Below are 21,820 nucleotides of genomic sequence, written 5' to 3' on the forward strand. Positions count from 1 at the left end.
TAAATATATAGGAAGGTCAGTGATCCCAATGTTATTAATAGGGAATAAAGATAAATATATAGGAAGGTCAGTGATCCCAATGTTATTAATAGGGAATAAAGATAAATATATAGGAAGGTCAGTGATCCCAATGTTATTAATAGGGAATAAAGATAAATATATAGGAAGGTCGGTGATATGATCCCAATGTTATTAATAGGGAATAAAGATAAATATATAGGAAGGTCAGTGATCCCAATGTTATTAATCTTGCAATCTAGTGCCACCTTGAGTCTGAGCAAAGAAACTGAACTTTATTCCTTATAGGGCGGTTAATCTTGTTCTTACTAATCTGAAGGGGAATCCAAACAGGAAAGATTTAAAGAGCAAACAGTTTACGCTGAGTAGAGAGAATGGTGCCAGGAGCTAAACCCACGGCTGCTCACGGCCGCCGGGAGGGGGGGACAACAAAGCCAATATTGTACACAGATTAGGGGATCACAGGACCAGTGAAAAGGGTCGAAAAATTCAACAGCAGATCCCAGGGGGGAAACAGAACGACCAGAGGACACAAGAGCCGAGCACAACTGATCTGACTCTGTAAGTAACTTTATCAGCTTTCATTCATTTATAGCTCAGATACACAGATACCAGGAGCACATCTCTCCCGAATACACAGGGAGCACATCTCTCACCTCTCCATAGTACAGAAATGCTAGGAACAAATCTTCCACCTCTCCCTAATACACAAAGCTACAGCTTTCAACCTCTATATTACAGAGGCATTAGGGGTTCCTCTCTTGCCTCTTCCTAAAACTCAGGCACCACCATTAGGGTTGCCACCTGGCCGGTATTTTACCGGCCTGTAAAAATGATGGTTGATCCCAATGTTATTAATAGGGAAAAAAGATAAATATATAGAAAGGCCGGTATTTTTTTTTCCAGAAAAGGTGGCAACTCTAGGCACCATGGGGGTTCATCCCTACCGACTCTCTAAACCAGTGATCCCCAACCAGTAGCTCGTGAATAACATGTTGCTCTCCAACCCCTTGGATGTTGCTCCCAGTGGCCTCAAAGCAGGTGATTATTTTTGAATTCCAGGCTTGGAGGCAAGTTTAGGTTGCATAAAAACCAGGTGTACTGCCAAACAGAGCCTCTTATAGGCTTTCAGTCCTCATGGGGCTACCAAATAGCCAATCACATCCTTTATTTGGTTCTCCAGGAACTATTTTCATGCTTGTGTTGCTCCCCAACTCCTTTTACTTCTGAATGTTGCTCACGGGTTCTGAAGGTTGGGGATCCCTGCTCTAACACATAAACTCTTCAACACATAAATACTAAGGGATGCGGCTCTCACCTCTCTATTAAACACAGACCCAAGGCAGCAAATTATCATGTCCCCTAACCACACAGACCCCATTAGTATTTGCACTATATCAGTCACCTCATTGTAATCTAACACTGGGTCAGATTCAAATCAAGGGGGAAAAAATTCTGCTACTCCAGACTTTTCACCAGACTTCAGTGGAGTTTTCATGTAATAAACCATGAGTAGTGATGGGCAAATTTGTCCCATTTCACAAAAAAATTGCGAATTTACAGCGAAATTCGCAAAACATTTGCGAAACACATTGAATTCAATGGGCATCACAATTATTTTGATGCCTACAAAAAATGTTATACGCGCACCTATTTTGTCCAAATGCATTAGAGTCAATGGGCGTCCGAATCATTTTGACGCACCACAATTATGTGTGCGACTATTCTGATGTACGCCCACATTTTTTTGACTCTGCGGATTTTTCATCTGTGAATTTTCACCTCAGTTTAGTGAATGTATTCGTTGCCAGGGAAGCGCAAAAGTCGCGCCTGGTGGATTTATTCGCCCATCACTAACCATGAGATTGAATGTTGTCTATAATGAGATTACTGGTTCCCATCAATTAGAGTTGTGGTCCAGCATTGTTTTGGCAGAACAAGAATTCATATTGGTTATCTCCAAACATGTGTTTATAAGTTGTTCTTAGAATCCAGCCCTGATATGCTGAACTAGAGGTCTCAGCTGTACTTTAACCCTTGGTAATATGTTGGAATAAGCTGGTACAGAAAAATGTCGATGGAGCAACGCTGATATGGAAGGTATAGGTTTAAATAACAAAAAGAGCTTTTCCAGTTTTGTAAAAAAAAAACAAAAAACCATAAAAAATGATGTAGTCATTATATTAGTGTTGTGTTGTTATACGTTGCGTTGTTCCTGCCAGGAGGCAAAGCAAGGAACAGTCAGCTGAGAAGGGATGGACCTCAAAAACAACCCCTATTTTGTATTTCTATGACTTATTTTTCCGTATATCGCAACAGTGCCTTGTGCATCATTACCTAATGATTCCTGCCATTTAGCGTCCGGCCAGCACTGCCTACACTCAATTTAGTTACAAAAACACAGCTGTTATTCCTACAAAGCTTTGCCAAATTCACTTTGCTTATATCATGTAAAGGATTGCGCATCCCCAAATCAAACCATGGTTGGAGGAAAAGAGCAGGAACACTCCTTGCACAGACCACTTAGTCAAGGATGAAGAGAAGAACTATATTTGCCGTCTCTCTCTTATCCACAATATGGAGATATTTGATCAATGCCGGGTTTCCGGTATTACACTGAGATCAGATGGGTGGTGTTACAATACCAGACACTGCAACTGTGGCTCCCAAATAAAGAACCTGAAAGCAGATTTATTATATAGTTTATCCCACCTGTCTGTGTTGGTGCCACATTGTGACCTGTAACCTGTACAGTTCAACTTTGCACCAGGGCTCAACTCTATGATTTCTTAAAATGCCTTTTTTTGGCAGGAGGGATAGAAGGTGGGCATCCATAACTCCCTGGAGTGTGTGTGTTATTTAGGCTGTACAAGTTATGGAATGCAAGGCACTATGGAGCCAGCAAGTGTTAGACGTCACCTGTAGAATACCTGCAAAGCAGTCGGGTTTGGGAAGGAGTCCCTGATCCCCTGACCATACGGGATTTTTTATTCCAAACCGGGTTACATTTTTATTCCAAACCTGCTTCCAAAGTCACTTTAAAGGTGGCTATAGACGTAGAGATCCGTTCATTCTCCCGATATGCCCACATTGAGGTGGGCGATATCGGGCTGATCCGATCGTGGGCCCATGATCGGATCATAATGCAGCCGATACGGGTGGTCAGATCGCGGGACTGCATACTGCGATCCGACGGGATTTTTTTAACCTGCCCGATCGAGATCTGCCTGACTTTCGACCAGATATCGATCTGGGAAGCCCATCAGATGGCCCCACACACTGGCCAATAAGCTGCCAACTCGGTCTTATGTCTGGTTGAGGATAATGTCCGGGGTAAATAGGTTAACCCATTATGAATTGGGTTGATTGGTGGGTCTGGGGAGGGGCATAGTGGGTTGGCAAGTGCAGGTAAACTGTGCTCTGCACCTTGTACTGTGCTATGTCCAATGTCCAATGAAAAGCCGAGTTTAGACCTGCATTTTTACTACTTGGATCCATTACCTGATCCTGCAACCAGACCGCTAACCACTATTTAAAGGACAAGGAAAGGCAAAAAAAATAAAATCCCATTTTTACATTCTTTAATGAAAAATAAACCTTTCTCCAATATACTTTAATTAAAAAATGTAGTTTTTACAGTTTTTATAAGAAACCTGACTGTATGCAGTGAAATTCTCCCTTCATTTACTGCTGTGGATAGGAATTGTCAGACGGTCCCTAACTGCTGAGCAGGGAAACAATCATACTTATGAACAGCAGGGGGAGCCCCCGCCTTACTTCCCAGCCATGCAGAATTCAAGCAGCTTTGTTTGTGACGATCCCTAAGCAGCCCAGACCACACTGAGCATGTGCAGGGTCAGGGTCAGGCCAAGATGTTTAACAAAGTTACAAAATGACAGCCCCCGGTGGCCAACTTTGAAAACATAAATCATTTGTTTGATTAGTCTTTGTGGTGCAGTAAGTTCATGTTTATGTTTAGTATACAAAATACAGCATTTCTAGCCTTATTCTATTTTAGACTTTCCTTGTCCTTTAACTGGAATTAATGTTCTGCAAACCAGAAGTGACATTATCCAAAGTGGGCAGAGGTAAAAATAAGAAAAAATATGTTTCAAGGTGAAAGACTTAATTATATGGAGACCAACAACCCAACCAGCAGATCCTTTGACCCAGGCCTGGACTGGCAATCTGTGGGTTCTGGCAAATGCCAGAGGGGCTGCTATAAGGTGCCATAGAAAATCAGTATTTAGTGGGCTGTTGGGGCTGATTGGGCCACTGTGTACCTGAAATGCCAGGGCCTATTTTGATTCTCAGTCTGGACCTGCTTTGACCCACACCCATAAGTCCTACCCACAACCTGCAGGTTCCCTAGCCCAATGCAATACTCTTGGATTTTCCGTCTGGTCCAAAGTGCATGTAACTGATTGGGAGAATGCAGTAACAACTACTAGATCTGCACCAGATACAGAAACCAATAGAAACTTAGTAAGTACTGTTACTAGGCTATTACAGTAGAATCATACTGGTTATCACAGGTTAGTAGACTTGAAGCATAGTCTACACTATTTAAATGAAACATCTTATAATTCAAAATATTGTGCACTGGTTCACCTTTAAGTTAGCTTTTAGTATGTAATAGAATGGCTAATTCTAAGCAAATTTTTAATTAGTCTTCATTTTTCTTTTTTTTTATAGTTTTAGAATGATTTGCCTTCTTCTTCTGGCTCTTTCCAGCTTTCAAATGGGGGGTCACTGACCCCATTTAAAAAAACATTTTATTTTTATTACTCATTATTCAGGCTCCCTCCTATTCATATTCCAGTCTCTTACTCTAATCAGTGCATGGTTGCTAGGGGAATTTAGACCCTAGCAGCCAGATTACTAAAACTGCAAACTGGAGAGCTGCTGAATAAAAAGCTAAATAAACTCAAAAACCACTACTAATAAAAAATTAAAACCAATTGCAAATTGTCTCAGAATATGACACTCTACGTCATACTAACAGTTAACCTATAGATGAACAACCCCTTTAATAACAAAGACCAGGAAACCAAGTGATAACATAGTGCTTTACATGCCTGTCATGTTCCCTCCATCACAAGTACCATCCACTCGTGCCCATGACTGTGACCTACAGTAATTGTGTGGCTGATGCCCGGCTTGGCACCTTCTCTCGTTTGCTCCTTCGATGGCGTGGCAGCATCTACAAACTGTTGTACAAGGAGTTCCTCATCTTCATCAGCTGCTACTTCATCATCAGTGCCACTTACAGGTACCTGGCATCGTAGTGTAACAACAGCGACATTGGTTGGGCAGTCGTACTTTATAAAAATAATTGCATTTATTCCAAAATTTTGGACCATCCCCTATTACACCCACTCTACTGTAAGCCCCCTCCCTTTTGGGATCATTGAATTGGAAGGAATGGTGGGGGGGAATGTTATTGGGACCCATAAAATCTGACTGTTCTGTTTAAAGGGACATTATCTGTTTCAGGTTTCTACTCAATGAGCAGCAGAGAATTTATTTTGAGAAGCTGGCATTGTACTGTAATAACTATGCAGAGCTGATCCCTGTATCATTTGTATTAGGTAAGTGGTACCAGCCATAAGTGTGAATTGCAAATCATCCAATCACCAACTCAGGAGTGCTTGGCACAATCCCATTGGATGACACTGTGACATCACTCCCCATATGATATACATCAAAGCCAATTGGAGTGAGAGGTCTGGGGATCGATGATGTCATAGTCTCTATGGGTTTAGGGCAGGGGGGCTGTCACTCTATCAGTCTTGTGCACAAAGGGGCGTTCTTGCTGCCTGATATACTATATATATGATATTATATATTTATTAAAAAGTGACTGATGTTACTGTATGTGCTGAGGAGCTACAGGCTGTAAGCAAAGACCAGTGCCTTTTTTCTTGGGGGCCTGTGCCTATATAGGCAACGTTAGGGGGAGGCTCTGGTGTCTGTATGGATAAAACAATACTTTCCCCCAACCTGCAACCAGACACTTGCAGCTAATCCAGTCGTGGAATTTGGGGGTGTAGGATTTCCTCTATTCCGCAAATGGCACCTGGACAGATTGTAATGATTGACCAGAGATCTGGGGCATAACGGTGACCATACACGGGAAGATAAAGCTTCCGATATCGTTTCTTAAAACCAATTTATATGCCCATGTATAGGGCTTCCAACGTGTCTTCCCCATCGATATCTGGCCACTAAATCGATCGGGAAGGTTTAATTTTTCGGCCCTAAGGTGAATGTTCAGATTACCCTGATATAGCCCGCCCGATGGTGGGCATATCGGTGAAAGTTCCGCACGTTTGGCGATGTCGCCAGACGAGCAGATCTCTTCATGTATGGCCAGCTTAAAGGTGGCCATACACTATAAGATCCACTCATTTGACAAAGTCACCAAACGAGTGGATCTTAACCCGATATGCCTACTAACGGGGAAATATCGGATGAATCCGAACGATCGGATTACAAAACTACGAATGGACTCCGACGGGTCGCAGGACCGAATCAACTAGCCGATGTGGTCCTGGATCATACAAAAAAATCAAACTTGACCGATCAATATCTGGCTGATTTTTGGCCTGATATCGATCAGGAGGACCCGTTGGGAGCCCCCACACATGTGCAAATAAGATGCCAAATCGTTCTAAAGGACCCATATCGGCAGCTTTAATCTGCCCGTGTATGGCCATTTTAAGGCAGTGCCAGACCTAAATGGAGTCCAGACGAGGACCATAAATCAGTCAACTGTGTAAGTATTACGTCTTTGGATTCATGTGGATGTAAATAAGCATCATGTTAATTACATTTACTGTCAATAAAGTAGATAAACTGTCAATAATACTGTCAATAAACGTAGATTGGGATTTACCAGTAGACCTTAAGGCTAAGGCCACACTAGGCGATAGCGCCGCGATTTGTCGCGACTTTTAAGCAATCGCTGGGGAAACTTTTGCGCTGGCGTCTATGGGGAATCGCGTAAAATCGCCAGCGTAAAAACACACGCGGCGATCTTTTCTCTACTGTCGCTCGAAATTGCCTCGCTAGGCGATTTCGAGCGACAATAGAAAAAAGATCGCCGCGTGTGTTTTTACGCTGGCGATTTGTCGCGATTCCCCATAGACGCCAGCGCAAAAGTTTCCCCAGCGATTGCGGATTAAAAGTCGCCGCGAGTCAAATCGCGGCGCTATCGCCTAGTGTGGCCTTAGCCTTAGCTGGGGATCAATAGATCTCAAGACACTGTCAACAAACAGCTTGTCTAAATCCCCCTCCTGTTTCATGCTTTTCATTCAGATATTCGTTATGTTAAGGTTAAGCAAGAAATAGTTGTTTGTTAACAATATAGGTGTTCTCATAAATCAATATTTAAGTTATATTTTCCATGGAACAGAATGCTAACAATGTTTTTATGGAGGTAGATCATAATGGGACAACATCACTAAAAGTAGACCTCACATTAGTAAAGTATGGGCCCTCCTGCCCTAGAGATCCATGGCCTGCCAGTAAGCAACACCCAGTCTTCAAAAATAGTCCAAATTAGGCTTCACAATTGACTGGCCCAAGTGTAAGTGGAAAAACTAAGATAGTATAATACATGTTTACATTAAAAAGCAGCATTTCTGGTGATTGCCGTAGTGATAGCTGAAGTTCAGGTTCACTTTCTGGGAACCATTATCATTAGTGCCTAGTGGTGACCCATGAGCCCATATCATCATCATTTCTTTATCTAATTACAGGTTTCTATGTCACCCTGGTGGTCTCACGCTGGTGGGGACAGTACGAGAGTGTCCCATGGCCAGACCGCTTAATGTGCCTGGTGTCCAGTAATGTGCATGGGACGGATGAGAGAGGAAGGATACTCCGCCGGACACTCATGAGATATGCCAACCTGACAGGGCTACTCATCTTGCGCTCAGTGAGCACCGCCGTCTACATGAGGTTCCCAACTTTGCAACATGTTGTCAATGCAGGTCAGTGGGTGACATGGGGGAGAAAACCAGTGTCGGACTGGGTTGCCAGAGGCCCACCAGAAAACATTAGGCTGAGGGCCCACTTTCCAGACTACTATATCTCCTCTCCTCACTCAACCTCTTTATTCTCCTAGTCTCTTTCTCTACGTACTATACTCTATTCTTCCATTATTTAGCCTCTTTGTTCTCATAAAGAAATAGGGAATGACCATGAAATAGGCCAAATGGTCAACTGACACCTGGGCCCACCGGGAGTTTTCCTGGTATCCCAGTTGGCCAGTCCGACACTGGAGAAGCCAATGGCACAAATAAACATTTCGTTTAGCGGTTGTTTTTACCCACCTACTGCAGGTTTCATGACCTCCACGGAACGCTTGAAGTTTGACAGCCTGGTCTCCTCGCACAACAAGTTCTGGGTGCCGTGCGTATGGTTTGCCAATCTGGCAGTTGCAGCACGGAGCGAGGGGAGAATCCGGGACAATGTTGTACTCCAGCTTATCCTCAAAGTAAGGAATCTCGTGAGAGAAGACATGCGAAGGGGGGTGTTGGGGATCAAGGAGACGTAAATTATTTGTGCAATGGAGATTACTACCTAATTCCACATCTGTCTTTTCATGGTTCTGTGCAGAGCTCCTGTTTTCTGATGGGCCTTCAGTGGATAAATACATTCTAGTTTTAAAGGGGATATAAACCTTCCATTAAATTGATGTCCATCCATGGTGTAACTAGAGATTGCTGCCCCCTATACCCAGGGCTGTATTTAGGTCCTATGCCACCCTCGTAACTTCTATCTGCAACCAACATGCCCCTAGGTCGTGCACACTGACATCGGAGCACTGATGTCACCGCCAATATACTGGCGCCATGCATAGTGATGTCATGCGACGTACACACTGTGTGCGTGAAGTCACTTCTGCATTCTTCCTCGGACCCCCTACCCCTCACCCCCTCAGCTCCGTCACCGGATTTCCTATGGAAAAAAACAAAAGGCACCCCGAAACCGTGCCGCCCTAGGCACAGGCCCTCGGGGGGCCTATATATAAATACGGCCCTGCCTATACCTACTGGCCTCCCAGCAACTGCAGGGTCTGCTTCCACTGTAATATTCTTTAAGAGAAAGGGGGAGTCTAAACTGTCAGTCCATAATCAGCAGCGAGGCAACAGGGACGTGTCCAAGTTCCCAGGACACCAATAATTAATCATTAAACAAAAAAATTTCCCATGTCCTGTAATTCATATTAACATAATGACATGTAAAAATTAATACATACCGACCCCATATGATTCACCTTATGCGTTTCTTTCCCCCAGTCCTTAATTATCAGCTTCCCGACATAGGGCAAATTTACTAAAGGGCGAAGTGACTAACGCTCACTAAGATGCGGTTCTTACTGAACGTTACCTCTTGCGACAGACTTGACTTCACCACCTCAGACCAGGAGAAGTGCAATAGAGTAGAAAGGAGTTCCTCAAAATTTAGTTGAAAATTTTTCTAAATCCCAAGAAATGCTGGCGTCTTTTTCTTTTTTCAGGGTTATAGGCTGCAAAAGAGCGTAGTATTTTTTGGGGTAACCAGCTTCCCCCCCTACATTTCCTAACATATGGCACATAAACTATACAGTGGGCTCATGTGTAGGGCAATATAACAACTTTATTTCATTTTATTAAGGTTTCGCGGGCTTTTGTAATGTATTTGCCGCAGCATATACTTCCATTGAAATTTAACTTCGTTGCAAATTAAGCAAATTGGACGCAACTTCAGATTTTAGTGAATTAGTGTTGTCCTGGCGAATCTACGCCTGGCGAAGTGTTGCGATGTGCCAAGCCGTCGCTGGTGAATTTTTGGAAGTTAGTGAATTTGCCCCATATTATCAACGGGAAGGGATTGTAATCCTGCAACAATTTAAACTCTCTGGTTCCTAAGATTTAGCAGCACTGAGGAAGAAAGAATGGAAGATGTAAAATACAGGGAAGAGAGATAAATAAGAAAAACTATGTACAGGTATAGGATCTGTTATGCAAAAAGCTCTGAATTACAGGATGGTCATCTCCCATAGACTCCAGTTTATCTAAATTATCCATATTTTTAAAAACGGTTTCCTTTTTCTTTGTAATAAAAACAAAACAGTGTACTGGATGTACTGGATCCCAACTAAGATATAATTAATCCTTACTGGAAGCAAAACCAGCCTATTGGGTTAATTTAATGTTTACATGATTTTCTAGAAGAAGAAAATCATGTAAAGAAGATCCAAATTACGGAAAGATCCATTATCCGGAAAAACCCAGGTCCTGAGCATTTTGGATAATAGATCCCATATGTACCTATGATTAAGGGATCTATTCCCGAAACGCGTTAGGTTTCACAGCAGCAACCCCAATATACCTTTTCCAGAAGTGCCGTCTGCCTGTCTTGAGTCTATTTAATAGATCCCATACCTGTATAACAATAAAATTAATGTTCGTTCACATTAAGCCGATTTACTAAGGATTTAAATTTTTTTACAAAAAGGTTTTTTTTCTCTAAAACATGTTTTTATTCTCTAAAACTGTAAAAATTTATATTTATTAAGTGTAAAAATCACGAAAAACCTTAAGACAAAACTTCTCCAAATAAAAGCAGTTGAGGTCCTAAAGAAGTCAATGGGAGCTGCGCTGATCTCATTGGACCTTTTTTTTTTTTTTTTTTAACCAATTAGACGTTTATATGTTTTCAGATTTTTTGTTCACTAGTAATTGTCCAAATTTTTAGAGGTTTTCATATTTTTTTTAACGCATCGCTCAGTGTTCTTACTATTCGTTCTTTATGTCTTTAAATAACTTTCATGGTTTCAAAAAGCTTCGAATTTTTTTTTATTTATTTATTTTTTGCTGGTGAATAGTCGGTATTTGATCGAATTCGTCCAAATTCAAATCATACGAATCAAAGTAATATTGCATTCGAATCAAAGTTTTTCCCAAAAAAATCACCAATTGACTCCAAATAGGTTCTAGGAGGTCCCCCATAGGCTAAAACAGCAATTCGGCAGGTTTTAGATGGCGAATGGTTGAAGTCGAATTTTACACATGATAAATTTCGATATTCGAATTTTCGAATTTTTTTCAAATTTGAATCAAATTTGGACTATTCCCTAGTCGAAGTACACAAAAATTTGCTTGAAATTCGATTTTTTAAATTCAAATTTTCACTTTGACCTTTGATAAATCTGCCTCTTAATGTTAGACTTAAGGTATGATGATCCAAATTATGGAAAGACCCAATGTCCCAAGCATTCTGGATAATGGGTCCCATACCTGTATAGGAAATGTTGATTTATAGACAAACTTTCATGGCTTTGTGTTATTGTCAGGAGCTGAATTCTCTGAGGACACAATGCGGCAGACTGTATGGCTATGATTGGATTAGTGTCCCCTTGGTATATACCCAGGTAAGATAATATTTCAATGAACTATCCAGTAGTGGTGACAGGCTGCACCAACAGTTTCAGGTGTTTTTCCACCAGCTGAAAGACTACTGTGTGCCCTGGGTCATATAGTTTCACTTGCCAGAATATGTCCTCTCCCACTCTTATCAATGCATATATTAAAGGTGGCCATAGACGTAGAGCTCCGCTCATTTAGCGATGTCGCCAAACGAGCGGATCATTACCGGATATGCCCACATTGAAGTGGGCGATATCAGGCTGATCCAATCGTGGACCCTAGGGCCCAACTATCGGATCAGAACGGAGGCCAAACGGGCGGTCGGATTGCGAGACCGCATCAATGAAAGATGCGACCACGATCTGATGGGATTTTCTAACCTGCCAAATTGGCATCTGGCTGACTTTCGGCCAGATATCAATCGGGAAAGCCTGTTGGGGGGCTCTACACTCGACCGATAAGCTGCCGACTTGGTCCTTGAATGGGGGGCCTTTATGCAGTCACATGGCTGATGAGACAGAAGGAGCAGGTATCCAATCAAATGTCTGCTCTTTGCACTTTCAACCTTGCCGGGTTTATCAAAGCACCATCTTTCTTTTATTGGTTCCTTCTCAATGAATCATCCCTTTCTGCTTTCTATGTAACTCCTCTTTGTCTTCCTCTTGGTCTTCAAGGTGGTCACAGTGGCCGTGTACAGCTTTTTCCTGGCCTGCCTGATTGGCCGACAGTTTCTAGATCCTCAGAAAGGTTATCCCGGGCACGATATGGACCTGTATGTCCCAGTCTTCACCCTGCTGCAGTTTTTCTTCTATGCCGGTTGGTTAAAGGTAAGAGCTGTAGATATTGCGATCTAATCATCATCATCATTATCTCACAAACACAGATATTATTTATTAGTAAGTGGAGAGGGCTAGCATTACCTTTTCTGGATGAGACATTCTATAGATTCCAATAAAACAAGGTTATCATGTGATGGTTAGAATAGATAGTGATGTAGTCTAAGGCAGCAGTCCCCAACCTTTTTTGCCCCAGGGACCAGTGTAAAGCCAGACTTTCTTGCAAGGACCGGGGGTGATGTCAACTGCGCACGTCACATCAAATTCGTGCACGCCTGCATCAAATTTTGTGTGTGCCGCATTTTGGGCGTGCTAACGTCAAATTTAGTGCTCCAGCAGCATCTGTGTCAAATTCGGTGCATCCTTGTAAAAATTTAGTGCATCCTTGTCAAATTTGGTGTGTCCTCATGAAATTCGGTGCGTCCTCGTCAAATTTGGTGTGTCCGCATCAAATCCAGAGCATCCTCATCAAATTCGGTGCAACCTTGTCAAATTCGGTGCATCTTCATCAAATTCGGTGCATTCTCATCAAATTCGGTGCAACCTTGTCAAATGCGGTGCATCTTCGTCAAATTTGGTGCATCCTCGTCAAATTCGCTGCATCCGTTTCAAATTCGGTGCATCCGTGTAAAATGCAGACTCGGCTCGGTGTGTCCTCATGAAATTCGGTGCGTCCTCGTCAAATTTGGTGTGTCCGCATCAAATCCAGTGCATCCTCATCAAATTCGGTGCAACCTTGTCAAATTCGGTGCATCTTCATCAAATTCGGTGCATTCTCATCAAATTCGGCGCAACCTTGTCAAATGTGGTGCATCTTCGTCAAATTTGGTGCATCCTCGTCAAATTCGGTGCATCCTTGTCAAATTCGCTGCATCCGTTTCAAATTCGGTGCATCCGTGTAAAATGCGGACTCGGCTCGGTGGACCAGTTCAGGTATGTCTGCAGCCTAGTAGTGGCCCGCGGCCTGGCAGTTGGGGGCCCCTGGTCTAAGGTGAATGCCTCATACAGGGAAAGCATCATGGCAGCTTCCCCCAATCAATATTAAAGGGGAACTATTGCGAAAATGAAAATTTAATATAAGCTTCATCATACTGAAATAAGAAACTTCCCAAATGCAATCTATTAAATATTCTGCATCATTACTGAAATTATCAAGTTTATCTTCACTATTCCTCTCTCAGCATCTGTTTCTCTTTTCATGCAGCAGTTGGGTGTCAGATATTCACTGACAGTTAGATCCAATATATCTTATAGGGGGGCTCCTTTCCTAGCAGATGTATTAGAGGTCACTCAAATAACTGATTCCAGTACAAACAAAAACTAACAAAATAACTGCCTTTTGCACAAATCCTGCATGTAGAGAGACATGATGTCTGGTGACTTTAATAGAGTGAGCTCTAATACATCTGCTAGGCAAAATATATATTGGATCAATGAATATCCAACTGCTGCATGAAGAAAAAAATGAAGAGAAACAGATGCTGAGAGAGGAATAGTGAAGATAAACGTAATTATTTCACAAATGGTGCCGAATTTTAAAATTTATTAGAAAGTTACTTATTTCAGTATGACAAAGCTTGTATTAAATTTTCATTTTCGCGATAGTTCCCTTTTAAAATAGTTTTGGAAAGAAGGAATGTTGTGTGCATGCAATAATGATGTATTCATTAAATCCTACCTTTAAAAAGTCAGTGGGGGTCATTTATAAAGTGTGGGCAAATTTTTCCCTGGCCAGTTAACCAATCGGATGTTTGCTTTTATTTGTCTACCTGTAGCTGGCTGAAAAAAGCTAATCACTGATTGGTTGCTATGGGTTGTTGCCCAGGTGCTAATTTGCCCGGCGGTGTTTATAAATGAATTGTCATACAATGTCTGTCTATGCAGGTAGCGGAACAGCTAATCAACCCCTTTGGCCAAGATGATGACGACTTTGAGACCAACTGGCTAATCGATAGGAACCTGCAGGTGGGTCTTTAGTGTGATATTTTATCAAATAGCTCATATAGTGACATTGGGGCAGATTTACTCAAGGGCGAATTGTCGTCAGTGACCGCTTCGCACCCATCGCTACACTTCACCAGACGCAAATGCACTCAGACTACACTAATTCACAAAAATACGGAGTTTCGCCGTGGGCGCTGAACGCTGGCGACTTTTTCACAAGTGTTACTTCAGCAATGCGAGCATTTGATAGTGAAGATGCAATAACGTTCATTTCTCGCTAGGGATGTTGCGCTCCGGCCAATTTGCATAGGGCGGGAAATTTAAAGTTGTATGGACGTCTTTATGTTAAATGTTGGTGCAAATACTTACAAATTTCACTTTTTAAAACAAATGCCCAGGGAACCTTAATAAAGACATGAGCAGACCCGGATTTGTGACGAGGCCACATAGGCCCGGGCCTAGGGCGGCACATTTTTGGGGGCAGCATGCCGCCCAGCCGCTCTATTGGGGAGCACTGGGGACGTGCTGCTCCCCAGTGCTCCGGCGCTTGCACGCAGGTAGTGCGGGCAGGCACTAGGACCGCGCGGCCTAAGGGGCCCCGCCGAGCAAATCCGGCGCTGGACATGAGAGTTAATATAATGCCCTACACATGAGCCCACTGTAAAATGAATGTTCCATATGTTGGAAAATGTTTGGGAAAACCGGTTCCCCAAAAAAAGTTTCAGTTAGGACTTTTGCTGGCAATTAAGCTGAAAAAAGAAAAAGTCACCAATTTTTTTTGGATATAATGTAAGTGACAGAAGATTGAGGAAGATGTAGCTGGTCTGAGGTGGCGAAGGCAACTCTGACGAAAGAGATAACGTTCAGTAATATGCGCACTTTAGTGGATTTGCGGAGTAACGTCCGTTCACCAGAGCGAAAAGTCGCCTGGAAATAGAGTGCGAATGACCATTAGCACCAGTCTCATTCGCTAGCGAACTGGCGCCTGCGCCCGTTAGTAAATTGTCAATGTCCCCCTAGTGAATTGTTACTAGCGTTAGCCACTTCGCCCTTTAGTAAATCTGCCCCATTGTATAGTTGTGAAAGAACAATCTTCCTTTGGACACACAAAGAGCAACTGTATGAGGCTTCCTGAATCCAGCTCCCTAGTCATAGAGAATGCAGTTAGCTGTGCTGTCACTGGGGGGCGCAGGTACTACATGTAGGAGTGATGGGGTTCAGGAGCTTATTACAGAGAGTATTGACACCTGCGGGGGAGCATTTCCTGATGAATGACGTTCCAAGGGTCTCAGAGGATGCTGGGAAATTACAGAATTAACATCCTGGAAATGGTAAGGCGGGATTTATCATCCCCAGAGCGGCTGTAACACCATTGTGTTGCTTTTCTGCAAAAAAAATTGAACCAGATGTGCCTCAGATGTCCCCCTCTTTTCCACTGCTTACGTATGTAATAAAATGGCTAATTCTAAGCCACTTTTCAATTGGTAATTTTTCTTTATTGTAGTGTTTTCATTATTCGGCTTCCTCTTCTGACTGTTTTCAGCTTTCAAATAGGGGGTCACTGACCCCATCTAATAAAAAAAAGCTCTGTAAGGCTACACATTTATAGTTGTTGCTACTTCTCAGTACTTATTTTTCTATTCAGGCCTCTCCTATTCATATTAGATTCCCTTATTCATTTCCATGCATGGTTGCTAGGGGAATTTGGACCCTAGGGATGCCCCGAATCCAGGATTCGGTTCGGGATTCGGTATTTTTCAGCAGGATTGGGATTTGGCAGAATCCTTCTGCCTGGCCGACTCCGAATTTGCATATGTAAATTAGGGGTGGCGAGGGAAACCACATGACTTTTTGTCACAAACCAAGGAGGTAAAAAGTGTTTTCCCTTTCCCACCCCTAATTTGTATATGCAAATATTATTATTTACGTATTTAAAAATAAATTTGCATATGCAAATTAGGATTCAGATTCCATTCGGTATTCGCCCGAACCTTTTCACAAAGGATTTGCGGGTTTGGCCAAATCCAAAATAGTGGATTCGATGCATCCCTACTAACATCCGGATTGCTGAAATTGCCAACTGGAGAGCTGCTGAATAAAAAGCTAAATAAGTCAAAAACCTCAAATAATAAAAAATGAAAACCAATTGCAAATTGTCTCAGAATTTCACTCTCTACATCAGACTATATGTTAATTTAAAGGGGAACAACCCCTTTAACTACAACAACCCCCAGGCAGAGAAAACCTGTTCCTGAGACAGATTTATTAAACTTCCGGATACCGGATACATATGTTAGTATAACTATGGCAGTTCCCCATTACAGACTTGTATTACTGGGAGGGATATACACTTGACAAGTCCAGAGAATCTGCTAGACCCTTGATTGTATTCTGTATTAGTGGCAGGACTATGATATTCTCTTTGTGCTCCTCCATTCCCAGGTCTCTCTGTTAGCGGTGGATGAGATGCACCAAGATGTCCTTCCTTTGGAAAAGGATATCTACTGGAATGATTCCGACCCCCAGCCGCCATACACTGCGTCCACTGTGGAAACCCGTCGGCCATCTTACCAGGGATCTGCATTTGATATTAGGTGAGAGTTCAATTCCTTATGTTTAAAGGGCATGTAAAGGCAAGAAATAAAATCCCATTTTTACTTCTTTAATGAAAAAGAAACCTATCTCCAATATACTTCAATTTATAAATGTCTACCGTTTTTATAAGAAACCTGACTGTATGCAGTGAAATTCTCCCTTCATTTACTGCTGTGGATAGAAATTGTCAGACGGTCCCTAACTGCTCTGCAGGGAAACAATCATACTTATGTACAGCAGGGGGAGCCCCCACCTTACTTCCCAGTCATGCAGAACTCAAGCAGCTTTGTTTGTTTCCCTGTAGAGCAGTCGGCGACTGTGTAGAGATTTGTATTGGATTTTATTTTTGCCTTTACATCCCCTTTACTGTTTCCAACTCCAGCTGCAGTGACAAAGATCATGGAGCCAGATTTAAACAGATAAACTGGGATTCTATTTGGAGGATTATTTTGCTGCAGCCACTGGTTCTGCAGAGTTGGAGAAAGTTTGTATTAAACAATACAAAAACGATAAAATCCACATTAGATGACATGACAACACAGGACCCAGTGCAGTCTGTATATTATGATTATTAATCAGTCTTGCTGTATCGGCTTCTGGCAGATATTATTTGACTTGTGCTTTTGATCATTTATGACAATCCCTAAGCAGCCCAGACCCCACTGAGCATGTGCACAGTCTTGGTCTTGCAAAGATGTATAACAAAGTTACAAGATGGTGACCCCCTGTGGCCAACTTTGAAAGCATAAATCATTTGTTTGATTAGGCTTGTGGTGCAGTAAGTTCATGTTTATGTTTAGTATACAAAATACAGCATTTCTAGCCTTATTCTATTTTAGACTTTACTTTACACCATTGTGCTCATCATCAGGCAATAAACTCACCACCACCAATTTCTAACAAATCACAGCCAGCCATTATTGCACAAGTCCTTCCAAGGATAAGTGAACTGGAACGGACAAGGAGACCAAAGTCCTGACTTGTAATAAGTCCATTAATAATTAAAGCAGCTTTTATCCATACCCTTGCTTTTATTCTTACAACAGTTTCCATTAGTGAATCTGAAGCATGCACCTCTTCTCAAGGTTAAAGCCCTCATATTCCCCTCATCAACTCAAATTCCTGCCTCAGCACCCACAATAAGGTCAGTAATTCATATCAGATGACCACTTATTATGTAACCATCAAATCATATACCTCTCTTATCACAGCAACCCAGCCCTTGTTGGCAACAGTAGATCTAGTATTTTGGGAAAATCAGTTGCCCTGTTAAAGGGGACCCGTCACCCAAAAAAATTATTCAAAATCCTATTTTATCAGATTAGTCAAGGATAATGAACTTTAATTACACTATATAAATTATTTGAATATTGTTTCCTTCAGTCTGGGATTTCAAAATTACAGCAAGCAGGCAGCAGCCATTTTGTGGACACTGTTATTAAGACAAGCCTTGCATCATCTCAGAATTTTGTTTTTGCACCAGAATGGGGGACCCAATGTCCATCCCCATGCCCTGGCCACACAGTTATATGGTAAAGAGAACGGGGGAATGTGTGGGGAGCAGTGACATCTAAGAAGTGCTGAATTGAAAGTGAAAGTAATTGTCTGCCCCGCCTCTATGCCACGGGCATAGAGGAGGGGCAGACAATATTTGATTGACAGCTGAGATTTTTAAATCAGCTTACAACAGCTATGAATGCTTAAATAAAAAATAGAAATTGGATTTCATGTTTAATTTGAAAAGGACTTTTATTATACAGATTTTTGTGTCTGGGTGACAGGTCCACTTTAATATAGTGCCAGTGCCTCCATTACAATTGTCTCTAGAAAGAAATAAAAGCTCATAAGACTCAACTCAACCAGTAGTTTTATCCTGCAAGCAACTTCTCGTTTGTAATTTTTGGAAGACACCCACATTAAAAGATAGAGCTGCAGTGACGCTCCTAGGGCTCAATCTCACAACCGTAGCATAAGACAATGTAAAATGTTGCAGGTACTACTGTATATCAGATTATGATGAAAATAAGAAACGGCTGATGGGAAATGTTCTACACTTGGTGCTCAGTAGGACCTGGGCCCACCAGGAGATCTTGTGTTGCTCCAGCAGATCTGGATAGGGGTCAAGATTTACAATATTCCAATTTTTTAATCACTATCAGAAGTTTGTGGCATAGAATAAATCATCCTTGGAACCTCACTGGGTTTCTTACAAACATAACTAATACTTTCCTTATGAGAAACCTTCTGAGCTCTAGACAAGCTGTCCTTCACCAACTTTCTAAAATATCCTCTAGTTATTAATCCCCTGGCAATTCCTGAGATGTTGCCACCCCATAAACTGATCCCTAGGGGGAAATTTACTAACCTGTGAAATTTCACCAGCGACGGCTTCGCACCCATCGCCAAGCGAAAATTCGCTCAGACAACGCTAATTTACTAAAATGCGAAGTCGCTAGCGTTACGTCGGCAATCAAAGCGAAGATGTGCTAACATTTAATTATGCCTATCTTAACTTCGTTAGAGGTCTTCGCTCAGGCTAATTTGCATACGGTGGGAAATTATAAAGTTGAATGGATGTATACGTTGCAGCAAATACATTACATTACACAAATCCAGGGAACCTTAATAAATAAAAATATAGTTGTTGTGACATCACCAGCGTTAGTCACTTCGCCCTTTAGTAAATGCGCCCCCTAGTCTTTCAGATTATGAAATACATTGTGATGTTGGTGCTCCCAGTCAAAACTCATTTTTGATGCCCTTTATCCAATGTAGATGTACCATACCGACAGCAATGTGATAGATCTCTTTTCTTTACCCCTGCAGTTTGCAGAAAGAGGATCTGGAATTCCAGCCTCTTGAGCAGATCAATGAAAATGAGGAGGCCAATCACTCTACCCCACTTCTGGGTCCACTTGGAAGACTGCTGGGTGTCAACTCCCCAGGTCCCCAACGTTCAACCTCCCGCTTGAGCCTGCTAATGAGACGAAGGAATAGGGTCCCTGCTGGCCTTCCTCATTTTAATGAGCGGGACTCAGGCAACATAAAGTATGGTGAAGCTCTACGGGATCTCAATGTGTTCATGTCCACTCCTTATTACGAGAGGCCAGGGTTTTATAGTGCTCCCCAGACTCCACTTAATGGGGGCCCTACAATTTGCCCACCTCGTTTTTCTACACATGGAAACACAACAGTGTTTACTACACACTGGGCTAGAAAAAAAGCTCCTATGGGTGAAGTTGCAGGTGAATCCTCGAGTCTATCTCCTGGATCCAAGAACTGCTTTGTGTGGCCACCTGGAAGCCTGGAAGAACATGAGGAAGGAATCATAGGTAATGGCGAAAGTGCTACCACCTTGCAATCAGACCATTCAGGGAATGTGCAGAGTAAGTTACCCAGGGCCCTGCGCTTGTCTTCATTGATTCAGGGAAATTCCTCCCAGGCTTCACCTGATTCCTTACAAACACCAGGACATCGAGCAGCTCATTCTATCTTCTCCTTTTCTCCGGTTACCTCCCCAGTTCTACAGCGGGCATCCTTTGCTAGGCCGGGACAGTCAGATGGAGAAGGCGAAACAAGAAACAAAGAGCAGCGCAGGTCTCAATGTCCCTCGTCCAAGGACTCCGGGATTAGTCTGGCAGAAGGGGATTTTACTGACCTTATGGAAGTCATCATGGAGGATGGGGAGATTTCAGAGCAAGCTGAAGAAAAGAGCGGCTGAATACAACGCAAGTCTTTTAGAAAAAAATGAATAAAGAATCAAAACAGCACAAGTCAAATAATATCTGCCAGAAGTCGATACAACAAGACTGATTAATAATCAGAATATACAGACTGCACTGGGTCCTGTATTGTCATGTAATCTAATGTGGATTTTATAGTTTTTCTATTGTTTAATACAAACTTTCTCCAACTCTGCAGAACCAGTGACTGCAGCAAAATAATCCTCCAAATAGAATCCCAGTTTATCTGTTTAAATCTGGCTCCATGATCTTTGTCCCTGCAGCTGGAGTTGGAAACAGTAAAGGGGATGTAAAGGCAAAAATAAAATCCATTACAAATCTCTACACAGTCACTGACTGCTCTACAGGGAAACAAACAAAGCTGCTTGAGTTCTGCATGGCTGGGAAGTAAGGCGGGGGCTCCCCCTGCTGTTCATAACTATGATTGTTTCCCCGCAGAGCAGTTAGGGACTGTCTGACAATACCTATCTACAGCAGTAAATGAAGGGAGAATTTCACTGCATACAGTCAGGTTTCTTATAAAAACTGTACAAATTTATTAATTAAAGTATATTGGAGATAGGTTTCTTTTTCATTAAAGGTATCCTGTCATCAGAAAACATTTTTTTCAAAACGCATCAGTTAATAGCGCTACTCCAGCAGAATTCTGCACTGAAATCCATTTCTCAACAGATTTTTTTATATTCAATTTTGAAATCTGACATGGGGCTACACATTTTGTCAATTTCCCAGCCGCCCCATGTCATGTTACTTGTGCCTGCACTTTTGGAGAGAAATGCTTTCTGGCAGGCTGCTGTTTTTCCTTCTCAAAGTAACTCAAGGAGTCTCAGTGGGACATTGGTTTTTACTATTGAGTGTTGTTCTTAGATCTACCAGGCAGCTGTTATCTTGTGTTAGGGAGCTGCTATCTGGTTACCTTCCCATTGCTCTTTTGTTTGGCTGCTGGGGGGGGGGGGGAGAAAGGGAGGGGGTGATATCACTCCAACTTGCAGTACAGCAGTAGAGTGATTGAAGTTTATCAGAGCACAAGTCACATGACTTGGGGCAGCTGGGAAACTGACAATATGTCTAGCCCCATGTCAGATTTCAAAATTGAATACAAAAAAAATCTGTTTGCTCTTTTGAGAAATGGATTTCAGTGCAGAATTCTGCTGTAGTAGCACTATTAACTGATTCATTTTGGAAAAAATTTTTTTTCCCATGACAGTATCACTTTAAAGAAATTAAAAATGGGATTTTATTTTTTTACCTTTACATGCCCTTT

General features: G+C 42.2%; 1 protein-coding gene across 1 annotated transcript; it reads left to right on the plus strand.

The window, feature by feature from the left end:
• Nucleotides 1-233: 233 nt before the first annotated feature.
• Nucleotides 234-20,598, plus strand: best1.S (bestrophin 1 S homeolog). Its single transcript, XM_041560882.1, has 10 exons — nt 234-579; nt 5,121-5,290; nt 5,515-5,609; nt 7,782-8,015; nt 8,367-8,521; nt 11,366-11,443; nt 12,113-12,265; nt 14,159-14,239; nt 16,661-16,812; nt 19,640-20,598. Exons 2-10 carry the CDS (start codon nt 5,139-5,141, stop codon nt 20,532-20,534), a joined length of 1,995 nt encoding a protein of 664 aa, XP_041416816.1. The 5' UTR covers nt 234-579; nt 5,121-5,138; the 3' UTR covers nt 20,535-20,598.
• The last annotated feature ends 1,222 nt before the right edge of the window (nt 20,599-21,820 follow it).

Source organism: Xenopus laevis, chromosome 4S, assembly GCF_017654675.1.
Source record: "Xenopus laevis strain J_2021 chromosome 4S, Xenopus_laevis_v10.1, whole genome shotgun sequence".
Taxonomy (NCBI): domain Eukaryota; kingdom Metazoa; phylum Chordata; class Amphibia; order Anura; family Pipidae; genus Xenopus; species Xenopus laevis.

What these genes read in the sequence shown, in the direction of transcription:
- best1.S (XM_041560882.1), top strand. Translation starts at nt 5,139, where the DNA reads ATGACTGTGACCTACAGTAATTGTGTGGCTGATGCCCGGCTTGGCACC. An exon ending in CCCTGTATCATTTGTATTAG is followed by an intron (nt 5,610 to 7,781) that starts GTAAGTGGTACC and finishes ATCTAATTACAG; the next exon opens with GTTTCTATGTCACCCTGGTG. An exon ending in TACTCCAGCTTATCCTCAAA is followed by an intron (nt 8,522 to 11,365) that starts GTAAGGAATCTC and finishes TGTTATTGTCAG; the next exon opens with GAGCTGAATTCTCTGAGGAC.